Source organism: Lates calcarifer, linkage group LG16_LG22 (genome assembly GCF_001640805.2).
Source record: "Lates calcarifer isolate ASB-BC8 linkage group LG16_LG22, TLL_Latcal_v3, whole genome shotgun sequence".
Lineage (NCBI taxonomy): Eukaryota > Metazoa > Chordata > Actinopteri > Centropomidae > Lates > Lates calcarifer.
Genome location: NC_066848.1, coordinates 10,464,682 through 10,481,722, shown reverse-complemented (window position 1 = coordinate 10,481,722; position 17,041 = coordinate 10,464,682). Strand labels below are relative to the sequence as shown.

General features: G+C 40.2%; 2 protein-coding genes across 5 annotated transcripts in view; both read left to right on the top strand.

The window, feature by feature from the left end:
• LOC108897326 (cGMP-dependent protein kinase 1) overlaps window positions 1-12,989 on the top strand; it is a 76,301-nt gene extending 63,312 nt beyond the window's left edge. For all 3 annotated transcript variants that reach the window (XM_018696897.2, XM_018696896.2, XM_018696898.2), the window contains 11 exons: window positions 9-74; window positions 2,744-2,818; window positions 6,841-6,937; window positions 7,056-7,195; window positions 7,979-8,068; window positions 8,618-8,759; window positions 9,269-9,432; window positions 9,689-9,811; window positions 9,912-9,974; window positions 10,090-10,156; window positions 10,297-12,989. In XM_018696897.2, coding sequence (XP_018552413.1) covers window positions 9-74; window positions 2,744-2,818; window positions 6,841-6,937; window positions 7,056-7,195; window positions 7,979-8,068; window positions 8,618-8,759; window positions 9,269-9,432; window positions 9,689-9,811; window positions 9,912-9,974; window positions 10,090-10,156; window positions 10,297-10,395 — 1,126 coding nt within the window. In that variant the 3' untranslated portion in view covers window positions 10,396-12,989. The remainder of the gene's footprint in view (window positions 1-8; window positions 75-2,743; window positions 2,819-6,840; window positions 6,938-7,055; window positions 7,196-7,978; window positions 8,069-8,617; window positions 8,760-9,268; window positions 9,433-9,688; window positions 9,812-9,911; window positions 9,975-10,089; window positions 10,157-10,296) is intronic.
• A 1,644-nt stretch (window positions 12,990-14,633) lies between these two features.
• LOC108897345 (dickkopf-related protein 1) lies at window positions 14,634-16,947 on the top strand. 2 transcript variants are annotated; one of them, XM_018696927.2, is made up of 4 exons: window positions 14,634-15,456; window positions 15,585-15,726; window positions 15,933-16,067; window positions 16,178-16,947. In XM_018696927.2, exons 1-4 carry the CDS (start codon window positions 15,241-15,243, stop codon window positions 16,441-16,443), a joined length of 759 nt encoding a protein of 252 aa, XP_018552443.1. In that variant the 5' UTR covers window positions 14,634-15,240; the 3' UTR covers window positions 16,444-16,947. The 2 variants fall into 2 exon arrangements, with proteins under 2 accessions (XP_018552443.1, XP_018552442.1); XM_018696926.2 differs by having other exon boundaries at window positions 14,643-15,456; window positions 15,582-15,726.
• The last annotated feature ends 94 nt before the right edge of the window (window positions 16,948-17,041 follow it).

Sequence of the window (17,041 nt, the reverse complement as noted above, 5' to 3'; positions counted from 1 at the left end):
TTCTTCAGGGAGGACATCAGGACAGCCAACGTCATTGCAGCAGAGGCCGTCACCTGTTTAGTAATCGATAGAGAGTGAGTATCTCCACATAACATAATGATTGTTTTACATTGTAAGCCCTATAGCATTAAAAAGAAAACCATTGGGCCAGAGGTACAAGAATTCAATCAATGGCAGCTGTTCAAAACTAAACATATTCTGCTTTGCTCATTACGGTCAGACATGGATGATTTCTTGGAACAGGCTGTACAAGTGACATCAACATGAATCCACTTCTGCACTTAAGTGGATGAACACGACAGACATTTAGTTTTCATCGCTTTCAATTGTCAAACCCAAAAAAACATCACAGCTCTTGTGGGAATGCAAAATGTATCAATAATCTTCACAGTACATTCAATTTAAATTTTCAGGTGAAAAATTGGTTCATGTTATAACTGCAGTGCCTAGTTTAAAGAAAACCATGTAACTTTTGAAAGTTGAAATAACATATCCCTCCACTTACAAATGAAAAGCTAAATTCAAAAGTATTAAAACACACCCTTACTCTCTTTACATCAAGTTCTGCTAAAGCCTTACTTGGTCTGGTATGACCAGTAGTTTATGTTAATGTAAGCAAACTTAAAATGGATATTGCTGTTACTGAGTCAGTTTATTTACTTCATGATGCTTCCCTTCTTGTTTGCTGTTATGCAAAATTTTACATTTATCATTAACACATAATGGTCACTAACAGCAGTAGCAGTCATCTGTCAGCAAAAATTACATAATTTTGCTTTAAATAGCTGCTTATAAAGTTTGGTAGTTAAAACAAGCATTCACGCCATCACCTGAGGTTTGCTGAGGTCAACTCCTCTGGTCAGGGCTCAACTAATTCTCATATAAATGTTTTCCAGACACACACACGCACACACAAAAAAATACTTTTATCAGATTTGGACTTGCTTTGTTAAGTGACGTCAAGAAGGCAGGTGTAAAATGTGTCCTAAATAAACTTCAGTGAAGAATTTAGATTTATCCCAGATTTGTGCAAGAATGACTAACTAAGGCTATTTTTCTCCACCGATGTTTGTCGAGAGATTAGCAAAGATAACAACCACATTTTTCAGATTCACATTGCCCTTTACATCTCAGCTCAAGCATTTGCTGGTTTCCTTTAACTGCAGTAGCTTAGATTTTAATTTGAACACAATGTTTCTAATGTTTGTATAGTGAGATCATACTTTAAGGTTTATGTTAGGTCACTATCCGAAGAGAAGGCTAGTATTTGAGCATCTCTGTCGCTACCATTACGTTGTGTGGTAAGAATAGAGACAGATGGGTTGGGCGTGGGGAGGAGATGGTATCAGCTTACGCAGGGCCTCCCTCTTGCCTTTGGGAACACAGCAAGCACAAATGGGCCATCCTCAGACTTAGCAGAGGGGATAGTGAGTGAGTCATCCAGCACAGGTGATTACCACTGCCATTCACTCTGCCTGTCATAGCAGCAATCATCTAATGCTGCCACAGCCCACGAACCTAGCTCTTTATGCCTGTGTATGTATGTGCGCCACTCAGCCAGGGCAGTTATGGTGCAGATGCCAGGTTGTCAGTATTTAAACCCTTGTTTGTCTGCTTGCATTTCTGCGTTTTCTGAATGCACATGCACATGTGATGCGTGAAAAGGAAACATTACAGCTCAAGGGGTAAGATGAGGATAATTGCATGAGTCATGCTAGAGAAAAAGGAGGAGATAGAGACAGTGGGAAAGAGACAGGGAATAAAAACAAACGGCAGGGAGTCACCGGCTCACTGCAATAGACACTGTAAGAAGCCAAACATTTAAAGACAAGCTCAGCTCAGAAACAATCTCAGCTCACAGGCATTATGGTCTCAAAAGGAGAAAACACCAGATGTATTGCATCTTCTGGCTGACAGCTTGATGAGCCTTGCATGAAAACTGCTTCAGTTAGTTGTTCTTCCAGGATGTTTAGAGTCTTTTGAATAGGCAGCCATACTTTAGAGAGAAATGAGCCAAAGCGTAGCTGTTGTTTTTCATGTACCAGATCTCCCCATGAGTGCAACACTGGAGGATTTTATTTCAGCAAGTTAGCGTATAATGTAGCTCATCATAATCTTTCTTTAACTTCCATATCCACTGTAGTCATGCTAATGAAAATGAACAGAGTAATTTGAATTTATAATTGTAACTGTACTCATAAAGGCCTGAAGAGAACATGGTTCTTAACCAACTTCACCAAGTACTAAAAGAATAGAAAATATTACCAACAATAACTTTAATAATATCCAGTGAATTTTTTTTTATTTTTATCACAGTATGTTTTCTGTTCAATAATTCATTCATTAAAAAATTAATGTGCAGCTACTACTTTTGTCCTTAAAATCCCCACTCAGCCCCTGTCTGCTATCACACTGTTTTATACCTCTGGGTAGCTCTGCCTTCTCATCTGTTCTCAGTGATTTTTAGAGGCTTGTCTCTAAAAGCAGACTGATGAATATTTAATAGTAACTGGCAGTGGTTTTTATGACAGTCTGGCAATACATTTCACCAGCTTCATAGATAGATCGCCTGCAGTTTACAAATTGCTTTATAACAACCATAAGCTATTCATTTATTACATACTGTAAGTGGAGAATATGTATATTACTTAAGGCTGGATGGATTGTAGATTCTTAAACAAACTAAATGGTCTTGCAACAGTTTGACTGTGTGCTCTTTTAACATTTAATGTCTGTGTTGCAGTTCATTCAAGCACCTGATTGGAGGTTTGGAGGATGTGTCCAGTAAGGGTCATGAGGATGCTGATGCCAAAGCCAAGTAAGTACAATTAAAATTTATTGTGATGCATGAACTTAATTAAAACACCTGCTATGCAAATGCTGTGCTTGAGGCTCGAGTTCTTGCTTTGTGTTTGTTGTTTTAATCAATTAATTTCAGAAATGAATTTTTATTTCCAGTAAACTTAAACCTTGTACCATACCAGCTATAATTTTTTTCTATGAAGAAAAGCCAGCCCTTAATGCATTGTGCCTTCAGGTATATTACATAACGAGACAATAGTTGGGTGGCAGGCCAGAAAGCAGAGGCGGCTATGACCTCCGCCTCTATTTCTGGAGGAATTAATATGTACTCTATTTATCGTCGCTATGGAAACAAGAGAATACACTATAGAAGGCACAGGGCACCTTGGCAATGAGGTGGGCATCTTGGGGTTCAGACAGCCACGCACTGGCATAATCTGATACCACACTTACTTGGTGCTATGTTATGAGTCAAGGTGAGGAGAAACAAGAACCCAGTAATGACAGATTACAGAGAGCGAGACAGCAGGGACAGCTTATCACCACAGAAAGGGAACGAGAGAGATAAATGTAGATATAGATGGACGGAGTGAAGAGAGACAGGGAGAGAACAAGATGGGTGACAGAATAGAATAGACTTCTGTCCAGTGCTTTGGATTTCTAGCTGACTGCTGAGAGTGTCTGTCATCTTTGCAAGTCAGTGGCATTTAGTCAGCAAAGAGCAGAACATAACACCACTTACTGTGTTGGACAGAGGCACTGAGGAAACAGAGAAGATGGATATAATGGGGGGCATTGGCTTGCCTGTGGCATTCAGCCCTGGACAGGTGCCCCTTATGGCTCGCTACCACTGATGAGGGCTCTGCCAGCAGTTGTGTGTGGTAGAAAAGGGACCCGTGGTGTGCATTCACTGCCCCATTCTTCCCATGCAGAGGTCTATAGGGAAGCTAGGTTAAGATTGATTTTATGCAAATGAACCACAAATAATGTGTCCGCATGCCTATCACTTAGAATTTTGTCATTAACCCTGCTCTCCACAGAACTTTACCTTAAAATTAAGCCAGTCTCTCCCTCTGCTCCCTGAAATCTGTCACATCAAAGCCATTTTCACCCTGATTTAGGTAGCTTTCCCTGCTATGCACTGTATGTGTCATCTCTTGCTGGGCCTCCCCACCCAGCAGAGCACATTCGTTTCTCAGAGAGGAAAGCCTGAGTCAGGGTCCCATGGTGATGGAAACTATCTCTAATTGGTCACAGCGGATAAGCACCATGCAGCAGTGCCATAACTATACAGCAAACTCTCTGTGAGGTTGACATGTCTTTTCTTCAAAGATTACCTCACTGCTATGTGCTATATGTGCACATTGTTTTTGATCAAGCTGCTGCCTCTTTCTGCAGGAGGAGCTTCACACTACACAAAATAGAGTGAATACATCTGTCTCTCTTGTAATGTTTCACTTTTAAAACATGGCCTATAAGTCACAGCTCCAATCTAGAAATCTGACATCCCTGGTTTGTATCCTTTAATCTTCACTACTCCTCTCATAGGCCAACAGCTGCCTTCATTGTCTTTATTTTTGTGACTAAATTGGTCTCATTTTTCATTCAAAACATCATTAAAATGTCCCAAATCTAAGTTTATGAAACTTGCAGATGCCCTGTATTGAGTATAAATACATTTCCATTTGCTACTAAACATTCAGCCTATTCAGCAAGAAAACTCTCTCTGATTTAAGATTGATGCAAAAATATCACCCAGTATGACTCAGCATTTCAGTCTGTTGGGCCAGTGTAAGAGTTCAATAAGCAGGAATTACTGGTAAATAAAAGTGGCATTTAATGAAAGTCAGCTTCAAGGTCAGAGATGCTTTCTTCTCCTCTCTCCTCTCCCTTGAGACAGGCTAGACAAAAAAGAACCAGAGCAAAGGAAATGAGGATAATAGCACTCACACACACACTTGCACACTTGGGGATTGCATCATTTTATATGATCTCATCCGTTTACTGATACAGATTATCACCCACTGGGGTGCCACTTGACCCACAGAGGAGCATTTTATATTGCAGTGCAAGTAATGGATTTGCCACGTAATAGTAAAAAGTAACATGTTATTTCAGCCTCATATAAATGACCTCAGAATACATGTACTTTATAACTAAAGAGGGTTACATTACTGAGCTCTGTGTTAGTTTTCATTCATGGTCATAGTTTAGACATCTATTCAAGGTGGATGTATGGCTCCAGGCCCACTGGGTCTGCTCACCAGTGTCATATTCCTGCTTCCAACATCTAGTGTTTCAGCCATGGACATACATAATTGCTGCTTTCTGCCTTTTTGAAAAAAAAAGGAATCTATAAGAGTATTTGTGTTGCAGTTGCAATAAATGTGTTCACTAATCATTGACTGTCAGAGAGCTTACTGTATGCGTCCTTGGTTAAGATGCAGAGTGATGGGCAAGCATATTTTTCCTGAAACAAAACTATTGATTACAATTCACTAACAACCTGGTCTCAAGGTTGTCCTATTGTATTCACTTAAAGAAAGGTTCATCTTTTGATCAGAATAGAATATAACGGTTGATTTTCCCATTGTCTGCATAATACAATAGCTACATTTTGTGGTTTAGCATGGAGTTTTATTCATAAGTTTACCTACCCAGAGAAACACTGCCATCTGCTGGTTAAATAATATTATTACTATTAAACCTTTTAAGACCTTCATGATGTAAAATGATCCTCTGATCCCTTTATATCTTGACAGAATTTGTGAGACCTCCTTCATTAACAGGACCCAAACACACATCTACACCTCCTCCTGCTTTTCTGTGTGTGTGTGTGTGCATGTGTGTCCTCATAAATCCATTTATGTGCACATGTTGGTCACCTTGACCTTAATAATAATCCTGTCCCACACACTGTAATTCATGTACTTTCGGTTACCTCTCTTTTTCTTAAGCAGAAAGCATTTTGTGATCCGGAGTGTTCTCTGGGCCATCTGCCAGATGCTGGGAGGGGAGAGAGAGATGAGGGGATCACCTGAGAATTTCTCAAGATAGTAATAGTGCCTATATAGGCACACAAATAAACAGTGACTGTCCTGGTAACCTCATGTGTTTCTGAGAAACACCGTGCTCTGTAACCCGCCAACACGTGCCACCACAATGCCCACTGGCATGCAGCGTATGGAAAATGTTTTACTGTTCTGGCTTGCAGCGTAACTAATGTATCTTGTGGATCTTATGGAGTGAAAGTCCCTTTCCACATCTCAAATGACCATGTAAGCTTAGAATTAGTGCGTATAAAGTGAGTCATTGTTAGATTTACTTTCATTTAAACAAACTTAATCTCTGCTGTTCCACAACGGAAGAATGCTGTCTTATCTAAACTTGCCAAGGTACTTTTGATAAATGTCTGTTATTGGCATACAGCTCCACTGTTTTTGTGGGAGAAAAGGCCTGACATTGAGATGATAGTCTGTTTCGAGTGACCCAGAAAGGCCTGTCCAGGCTCAGATCTGTCCTAAGCCCACTGATCCAGAGGCTGAGCTGATGAAACTCTGTCTGGATCAAACAATAACCAGAGAAGACATGGAGCATCTGGGGATAAGGGATGGACACGTGGAAACAATCTGCACTGCCAGCGTGCGCAGGTCAGCAATGGCACGTTGAGGTGTTCAGTGGCAGAGGCAAGGCATGTTTTCAGAGCCAGCTGAGTAGTGAGCAGTTCATGTGCCGGACAGCGCGTCTTTGTTCTTTCCTATCGAGAATGGGGACAGGCTGGGGACAGTTAGTCTGTTCAAACAGAGGACTGAACTCAAACACATCCTGCTCACAGATTTATACACTCCACATCCTCAATAACATCCTTGATAGATTACCATGAGTTAAATCCTCTAAGATTTGCAAACATATGAGCTCAAAGAGGGACGGATATTTTGTCTCAGGTTCTTGAAAGTGGATTATCTCTTCTTTCATCCTTCATCTTGTCTCTAATCCTGTTCCCATTCTGTCTTTTCCCTGTTTTTCCCGGCACCACAGGTATGAAGCAGAGAATGCGTTTTTCTTCAATCTGAACCTAGCTGACTTCAACATCATCGACACTCTGGGGGTTGGTGGCTTTGGACGTGTTGAGCTGGTAGGAGGCACTGCACTGTGACAGCAATGCAAATGAGTTCTTACATCTCTATAATTGCCAAACAGGCTGTTCGGGCTGACCTTTGTGATTGAATTTCTTCCTTTCCTTCACACTGTAGGTTCAGCTCAAGAGTGACGAGAACAAAACCTTTGCCATGAAGATCTTGAAGAAGCGGCACATAGTCGACACAAGACAGCAGGAGCACATTCGTTCAGAGAAACTCATCATGCAGGAGGCCCACTCTGACTTCATTGTTAGGTACACCCCCTGAACAACTTCACTGAAAGGCAATATAAATAATCTACTGTATATACTACACATAACAAAAGGATCAGTACTTTATTATCTCAGAGCCAGAAGGACCTGAGCTTAATTTCCAGAGATTTCTCTGTGGAGCTTGCAGGTTCTCTGTCATGTTAATAAAGGTTTCCTCCCACATGTAGGTCAGGTGTATTGTAAACCATTTGCTTTGTATTGTAAATGCAGAATAGATGTGAGCAGGACTGCTTTTTGTGTACTTGTGATGTTGCTGAGATGTTCTTGTTTCTTTCCTGTATTTGCTGAATGCTCCAGCTTCTTGTGACTCTGGAATAAGAAAGCACAAAGAATTCACACACTCTTTCAAATACTCTAGTTGTTGTCTTAAGCCATTCATCATCATCGTGTGACTATTATAAGTATCAGCAAAAATCAAGTTAATAACACTTGGCCCCATTTGTGACCATATATGGTGTTAAAAAAATAGATAAATTGGTCATTTTGTATATGTTATTTAAAATAACTCACTACACATGTAGTGGTTTGATTTGTGTTAATTAAATAACTACGTTCCAAAGCATGCATAAACACACAGTTACATGTACTGTGCATATACTGGTGCCAGCAGTCATTTTGCAAGAGTAGGTATCACTCTGCCTTTAATTTTGGCATATTAATTTTGGACTCCCATCGTAGATTAATTGCACCTCTCCACACAGATATTCATCAGATGTTTTTGCATTTGACAGCTGTTTGAGATAACATCCACCTTTGTGTGTTCAGACTCTATAGAACCTTCAAGGACAGCAAGTACCTCTACATGTTAATGGAGGCATGTTTAGGAGGAGAGCTGTGGACCATTCTTCGAGACCGGTAAGCTCTATTTTACCAGGTCATATATAATTGAACTGTTACATTTTTTGTTACATTTCTGTTTCTGCTACTGATACAAACAGTGTGTACTACAACATATGGAGTGTTGAAATTACAGCAATAATACTAAAACCTCAAGTATTTAAGTCCTGCTCATTCGCAAGATTGTCAATACTTTTCTCTTCACAGTTTTTAATTTATCCCAACAGATATTCCACATTTTACTCAACATGAATCACAACATGGACTTATAGAGCAGTCCCATAGCTTTCCAGTAATATTTATGGCATGTGCGGTTTAAATATGTTTAAATGTGGTGATTTGATTATTTTCCCAAAATACCTTTTTTTGTTGTTGTTTTTTTAACACCTAACACTAAATTTTCTTTGGAAATCTGTTGTGTGAACCACACGGAGACTGAACCTTCTGGTTGGTCTAAGAAAAGACATAATAGTTGGACTATTGCATTTGTCTGCCAGAATGCAACTAGTACTTGTGTGCATCTTTACTTATTCACAGTTCAAATCTGTTGTCCTGGTGTGTTTCCAGGGGTTCCTTTGAGGACTCAACCACCAGGTTTTACACAGCTTGTGTGGTAGAGGCCTTTGCCTACCTGCATTCCAAAGGAATCATCTACAGGGACCTCAAACCAGAGAACCTTATATTGGACCACAGGGGGTATGCCAAACTGGTAAGAGATCAATATGGAACCACCACCCAAAAAACCTCTGAATCTCACTGTCTGTATTTTTTATTTTATTTATTTATTTTGTTAGAAGTCTAATATAATGCAAACATGAAGAGAAACCCATGTTTCTATGGTGCTATAATGAAAGATGAGATGAAATTTTAACACTTGCCTCATGTTGGCTGTAAATAAAAGCATAATTATAGTATGAAGAAGGTTATAGTTGAGGGTAAGTCAGGTTCTGTGTTTTTTGGGGTACTGCCATTCCCTTCTATCCTCATGGAGAAGCCAGTTTGTAGATTTTGGCAGAGCAGCAACCAGCTGCTCAACTCCTTCTATCACTCATGCCAAAGCATCAAGTGAAAAAGTTTAATATTGAAACAATGACACTATGTCCTAATTCACTATTATAATACATTAAAATTAATTTAACCTGGGAAAAAAGGGCTTGAGTGATATGAAATGAATTTGAATTCATATTCAACCTGACAAAATCTTTTTTTTTTCTGCAGGTGGACTTTGGCTTTGCCAAGAAGATTGGATTTGGAAAGAAGACATGGACCTTCTGTGGGACGCCGGAGTATGTAGCACCAGAGATCATTCTGAACAAGGGCCACGACATCTCAGCTGACTACTGGTCCCTAGGAATCCTCATGTTTGAACTCTTAACTGGCAGGTACACACCAGCCTGGGCATGTCCATGAAAGCTAATTTAGAAAGTATTTCCTGTCATTGGCATACAGTGTACTATGTTACCATGCACAGCAAAACAAACAACAATAAATGTGTATTGGAAACTTTCCTTAGAATTTCCCTCAAACAAGCGGCAAATTCTACTGTAACAGTTTAGTGCACTTAAATCTTGTTTGAAGAGAATTATCCATACTAGAGCATTTTTGACAGAAACTAATATGTTTACCTATATTATGTAGCCCTCCATTCTCTGGCCCTGATCCTATGAAAACCTACAACATCATCCTGAGAGGCATTGACATGATCGAATTTCCAAAGAAAATTACCAAAAATGCTGCCAACCTAATCAAAAAGCTATGCAGGTGAGTGCTGGTGCCTCCAGCAGTTGAACTCAGAGTAATTCATTTAAGTGGTCTATATGCTGAATCCTCATCATAATCGTTTGTTGTTTTTCTACTGCAGGGATAATCCTTCTGAAAGACTGGGAAACTTGAAAAATGGTGTCAAAGACATCCAAAAGCACAAGTAAACACGCTTATAAATGAATACAGACCTCTCATGAAGTCATTTCTTTTCATAGTATAACTGTGCAGTAAAACATAATTATGAACTTATGTATTAATGCTGTTTTTCCATCTAGATGGTTTGAGGGCTTTAATTGGGAGGGCTTGAAGAAGGGGACACTGACGCCTCCTATTATCCCTAATGTAAGTCCACGCTGCTGATAGCCTCGCTCATTATACATCCTCTTTCTAGTTGCTCTTTTGTAATGCATCTCTTACTCACAATCAATTTGTTGTCCACTTGTTTAGTCTTTATGTGAGTGATTTTTCTGTCTTCCTACCAGGTCACATCAGCAGTCGACACAAGTAACTTTGACAGCTTCCCAGAGGACAACGAGGACCCGCCTCCTGATGACAACTCCGGCTGGGATGTTGATTTTTGAAGTCCTTCTCTTCCCTTAAAACCAAAAGAAACTTGTCTTTTGTTGGCTTGGAGGCCATCTTGAGGACATGGCTGTGTTGTAAAAAAAAAATAAACTGCATTAAAAATGAAAGAGAGAATATGGAAAAGAAGATAAACAGACGGATGGCAAACCCTCTGGGTCACCGATATGCCTTTATTTCACTGTGGCTCTGGATCAAGCATTTATAATGGGACTGCTGTAGCACTCAGTGTTGTCTTACGCTCAGCTCTAAAGGCAAAGGCAAAGAAAGTGCAGGGATACACACACATACACACAATACAACAGAGGCTGATAATGGAGCCAGGTTTTCCCATCTAACAGGGAAAGATGTTTAGTGGGTGAATGAACGTTCAATAGCCTGTCCAAGTTTTGGTTCTAGGATAAATATGAATGTGAAAAGTGTGATGATGACAGTTCAGAAAAAGAGGAGGTTTATGATTGATTTTTTTTTCTGTGTTTGTTTCTCCGCAATACTTGGTGAAATAGGTGGTGGACTTTGGGAGGTTGTAACATGTTACTGCAGTTGTTTGCTGGTTTTTGACATGCAGCTGCTTGCTGCAAGTTTGGGTACTTTTCAGAGATCTACACACTACAGTTTGCAAGTGAACCTGACATCAAGTGCTCAAGACTAACCTGAATGTCACTGATTTTCTTCTCAACATCCATATGACATACAGTATGTACGGTACATGGTATTTGAATTTACAAGTTACATTCTCACAAATGAACACAACCAGGCTAAAATCAAATACATAGTACACTTTATATAAAATAAACCTACCTTGAAAAGCACAAACACTGTGCGTTCAGTGGAAAGACATGTGACTCTTCAAGTGCCCTGCTTAAATTTTAATGAATCACACACCGACACACATGCAATGTCAGCTTAGTATTTCCATGAAGCAATCTGTCATTATGCACTTAAGACCATTAACTGAGAAAATCAGCAGTTATAGCTAATTTTAAGCTTCGGTAGATGAAGTCACACTTTTTTCTTTTTTTTTTTTTGGTTCTTAAATACGCTTTGAATCACGCATATGAATGCTTCTCTACCTACATACTTCTTAATTTTGTTTTTTAAATCACCCAAATGCCTCTTTCCATTCAACCAAACAGGACATCCTCTGTTTGTTCCTGTATAGTTCTGATATAACTGTGAACATGGTTTCAATGTCTTTGGTGCTGTTATTGATAAATTATAATAAGCGATGGTGAGATGACAGTACTGGTTATTGTTTTTGTATAGTGATTTTTTTGTGCTTGATTTCTTTGTAACGTACTTGACTTCCTTCTTTAGAAAATTGGAGAATTGTGTCAATTTGTAAACTTGAGTGAAGATTTGTTTAATATCACTTGACACCATGTTAGATTGTGCTAAGTGGTGTTCTCAAAGGTTTTTTTAACAGGTTTAACCATGTTAAATTCATCCATATAAATTAACCATCCTCTTCTTTGGAGGCAAAATGTACCACATTCACATTATCTTGAAACTACCTTGATTGAACACCATCTTATAGAAATTTTGAAATGTCTCCTTGAGACAGACAGCAAAAGAAAAAAATGGAGATTATATTTTGTGAAACTCACAGCTTTGACCACTAGCACCATAATCTTTTACCCAGCTCATCACCTCTCACGCCCAAAAATCAGAGCATAAAATCAGAAGAAATGTAAGTGCCTTAAATCAATGGCATACAAAATTAACATCAACAAGACCTTTTTGATGCTGCATGAACACATATACACCTCAAAAAACGTATGTGTCCTCTTAGATGGCTGCTTCTCATCCTTTGTTAAATCTAATAAATACATTAATCACCTTGGAGAGAGAATTTCAAGTCATTTAATGGCAGACAAAAGTGTGTATGAAATAATTTCCTGCTCTACCCCTTTGATTTATCTCACAGAAATATTTATTAACAGGCTGCAATGACATGCTTTTCTCTATAAATCTAATGTGATCTTATGAAATCAACCACAGCTGGTCTGATATAAAGTGAACAGTAAGACATAGCTCAGAGGGACCATCCATCATCCGTCTCAGCAGATGAAAGTCCATGAAATCCAAGCATTTAGAGATGGCAGGAATGATTTGCAGTTTTGAGCATTTCAGTAATGTGAAAACAATATTCTTGTTTACCACTGTTGACAATCTTTGATAGCATTGATCATAATGTACAATCATCATCATCATTCTGATTTTCATTTTCAGTTGTTTGGTTTAAATGAAGCTAAATAGCACAGCTCATATTTCATCCCATGAGGCCAAACAGATACGCTTACATTTAAATTGCATCAGTCAATGAATAATGTTGATGGAGAGTTACAAATGAGGAGAAATCTTGATTCTGTAGGCATATCATAAGTATTTTACTGTATTAAGGGCAGGTTATGTTTATCACGAAGCCTTATGTATGTCATCACTTTACAAACCACTGGTTTTGAGTCTTATATTGACCGCCTTCTGCAATGTTACTTGATATTTGCCTTGTGTTATGTTGTTTATTCTGCTGTAAATTAATTTTGCAGAGTGCCACCTGTAAGATTTTTAAAATTATAGAGTAAAAACAATACTTTTGAGTGGTGTTTGTCTCTTAGTTATTTTAAACAGCTCAGAGTGACTGACTGGAAGCTTGTGCTGTGGAGATTTTACAGTTTGCTGTAATGGCCACACGGGGGAGCTGCAGGTAACAGAGACCTCTCAACTCATCTGCCTCAGCCTGATGTGAACTGGTTAAGGTTGCCTGAGATCTAATAATCAGTCCCAGAGTTAATGTCATCCACTTAAGGATAAGTGCAGATGATTCAGCTCCTCTGCTCTCAGTGTTATTCGCACAACAAATCTGTTTTGGTGGGGGACAGGGAAATGGCCTCAGCCGTAACAACAGGGTGACACTTCTGTGAGATCAAAGGGGATCAAAGTGCATCAAAGGGACTCACCTTACCAGCACTAACATTTAGTAAAGTGGAGATAAAAGCTCTACTTCAAAAGATATACAGCAATTCAAACGCGTAAAGTGCCACAGTGTGTTTGTCAGGTGTCTACGGCGCATCCCTCATATTCATACTCTCTCTCTCTCTCTCTCTCTCTCTCTCACACACACACACACACAGACATCCTCACAGTTAAACAGGGGCTGCAGATGACCAGCAGATGACGTCCAAGTGCAAAGATACCTTAACAGAGGAACTAAAGGGCTCGTTTCCATCACGCACATCAACACCTGCGAGTCTTTCTCAGCACACTGTAAAGAGACTTTGTCACACGCTGCAAAAATGATGACAAGTTAGTAAGCCTCGATATCCTTAAAGTTTTTCATTCAAAAATGCCTCCTGACCCACGAAAACACAGTTTCACTTCACTTCATTTCCAGGAGCATCTTGCTGAGATCGATCACATCGCATTTCACGAACGTAAGACAATTCTGTTTACTGGGAATGGGGAGGGTGAAATGGTCTGATTTCTTTGGCAGATTTAAGTCAAACACACTCTTTTCCGATTTAGTTTGAACATCTCCTGGCCATTTCTTGCAGTGGATGATCCCAAAAAAGGGGTCAGGGGAGAGGACAGATCACAGTTGCCTTTAATCTCAAAGTGCCAGTCAACCCTGAAAGGCCTCGCCACGGAAGTCCATTAATTCGGTAAACTTTTCACACCCCTTAATGGTCTGCATATCCTACACATTGATGTCCGCCACTGGTGTAATCAAGCACACTTTGGAGGATAATTGCCCCCTTTGCAATCAGAAGGATCAAATGAGGTAGTTAATCGACGCGAGTAACTTCAATCACCGCCTTCACACAGCCAAAGGGCAGTTAGGGGCTGCTTGAATGTCAAAGAAGCTGGAATAACCAAACAGCTTTTATAGAGAGAGGCAACGGAGTTTATGAAGAAAGAAACACTCAAAAACCCACATTGTAAGAAATGCTGGTGGGTTTTTACTACAACTATAAAGCTATAAAGTCATTTCACAAATAAAATGTGCTGCAATATTTTGAAGCATACACAGACTAATTACATGAATAATAGTCCGAAAGTTATTAAAATGAAATATAATAAAAGAACTGTTGGCATCAGTATTTTTGGATAAGAATAATAATAGTTGTAGAGTGGTGTGGGCTGTGAAACAAGAAAATGAATTTTAAACAAGTTTGGTCTCATAATCAGTTTTATGTATGAAAACAAGATAATTAAAATCGTATCATCAGCTAAATTCGTTCCATCAAAGTGGCGAGACTATCACATCTGTTTTCCACAAATGTTCTTAAGTCAGTGTTGGAATGAAGCAGAACAGGGTATATAACTGGTAGACCCTGATAAAATACATCTAAAGGGGAATACAGATTTTTTTTTTCATTCTAATTGGATTGAAAATGTTATTTCTAGGCAGATTGTGTAAATCCTGACTGTGAACGTGCTTTATCTCGAGTACGCGTCACCAGGTGATGGGCATTCAGACAGACTTTACAGGTCATTATCATTACACAAACATTGTGAAACGCGGTCCTGTGCAGTGAGAATAGAAGGCCATTTCCGTACAGTGGGGCTCTCTTTGAAATACCACCCTCCGCCTTTGTTGTGCACAGCGAGGGGCGGGAAGACAAACAGGTCCACATGTATAAAGAGATCATCCCAGGACTGAGAGGCAGGAGACTTCCAAGCATCCTGCATCGTATCGAAACGCTTTGGGGGAAACTTTGGGATTCAGGATTCCAAGGCCCGCTTTGGACTTTGCCACTCGGTCATTTTCCTTTTCGTCAAAACAGAAGGGATTTTTTTCCTCCGTGTGTTTTTGCAGCACAGCAGCATTTAAGGGGAGAATCATGCAGTTGCCGTCTGCGCACCGCTTCTTGGCTGTGTATCTCACGCTGTTTGGATACTTTGGGGACGTTTACGCGGGGACGGTCCTGACGAACTCCAACGCCATCAAAAACTTGCCCGGAGCTGCTGTTGGCAAAGGCACCAACACTGTCAGTCCGAGTCCGCGCACCTCACCCTCCGGTAGCGTGGGACACAAATTACCAACAGACACCTTGCAGGTAATGAACTTTCCCGTGCGTAAAAGTCTGTGCACCGCGACAAAAAAGCTGCGTTTGTGTACGTTTTACAGGTAATATCTCAGTACTTGAATGACACGCTGCTTTTTGTTCTTATCATGCTATAGCAGTCGGGTGTTTGCACGGATGATGAAGATTGCGGAGGTGATGAATTCTGCAACGACGTCCGAGGCGCTTGCCTGCCCTGCCGTAAGAGCCGGAAGCGTTGCGCACGGGACTCCATGTGTTGTGCAGGAAACCGCTGCAGCAATGGTGAGCATAGGCATCCCACCTGAAATAAATAATAACATTAATAAGTTGTTGTTGATATTCACTTAGCTATAGATAGTTTACTTGGTGTTATACCTGCATGTTTACTGATTCCCATTATTTCTAATAGGCACAAGTTGATGATTTGATTTCCACTGTGGTGAATACAGACCCTACATTTTTTCTCTTCTGCCCTTTGATCTTTCTAGGTGTTTGCCAGGCAAATGACATAGATGGTACAGATGCATCCATCATCACTGGCTGGCACAAACACAACAACACCATGGAGCATCAAGCCAAGAGGCCTCCCAGTGCCCACGGCCACCAGCCTCATGCTGCAAAGGGTGAGTGTCCAGTTAAGAGTCATCTGTCTTTATTAGGTTCAACTAACAATGCAAGACAGGTCTGTTTTTACATAACACATGTTCATCAACCTCTCCTCTCTTATCTCCAGGCCAGGAGGGGGATAACTGCCTGAGATCTGCAGACTGCTCCGAGGGTCTTTGCTGCGCCAGGCACTTCTGGTCTCGCATCTGCAAGCCCGTGCTGACAGAGGGCCAGGTGTGCACGCGCCACCGCAGGAAAGGCTCCCACGGTTTGGAGCTGTTCCAGCGCTGCGACTGCGGCGACGGCCTGGCCTGCCGACCAGAGAAAGGGGAGCGAGACCACAGTGTCAGCAGGACTGCAGCCCGGAACCTACACACCTGTCAGAGACGCTGACACAAACGTGTGGACACGCACACACACACACACACCCAAAGACACCCAACACCTAAGACATTCTTTCCTGCCAAAGTTGCTGACTCGAACACAGCACCCGGAAGGATAGACAAGATTTCTGGAAAAGTGATACACCCAGAGGGATGCAACTGTGCAAGATGGACTGATCCGATTCCCCATCAACAGATGGGGAGTTGAAAGTTAGGAAGTGACATTTTAGAAGTGTTTGGAACATCGATTCATGTTGTCGGTAATGGCAGAGCTGTTTTGTTTCTCTTTATGGAACTTCAAGCCTCAGTTATTGCAGTAAATTACTGCATTGTAAATATTATCCATGAGGTGGCACTTAAATGGGCTATTGAATTATGTCAACACCAGTATTATAAAGACATGGTGCTGCATGGTAAATATATATATTGTTTTATAAGAAAATGTTATATATATATATATATATATAGAAAATTTGAATATATTTGTTTTATTAAACAGTTTTTTTCTGCTCTACTGTGTCTCACTGAGGATGTGTTGAATATAATTTCTCCTGCAGAAGTTAAGGTTTAAACAATTTAGTCCAAATACTCACTTAAAGGTTGGTACG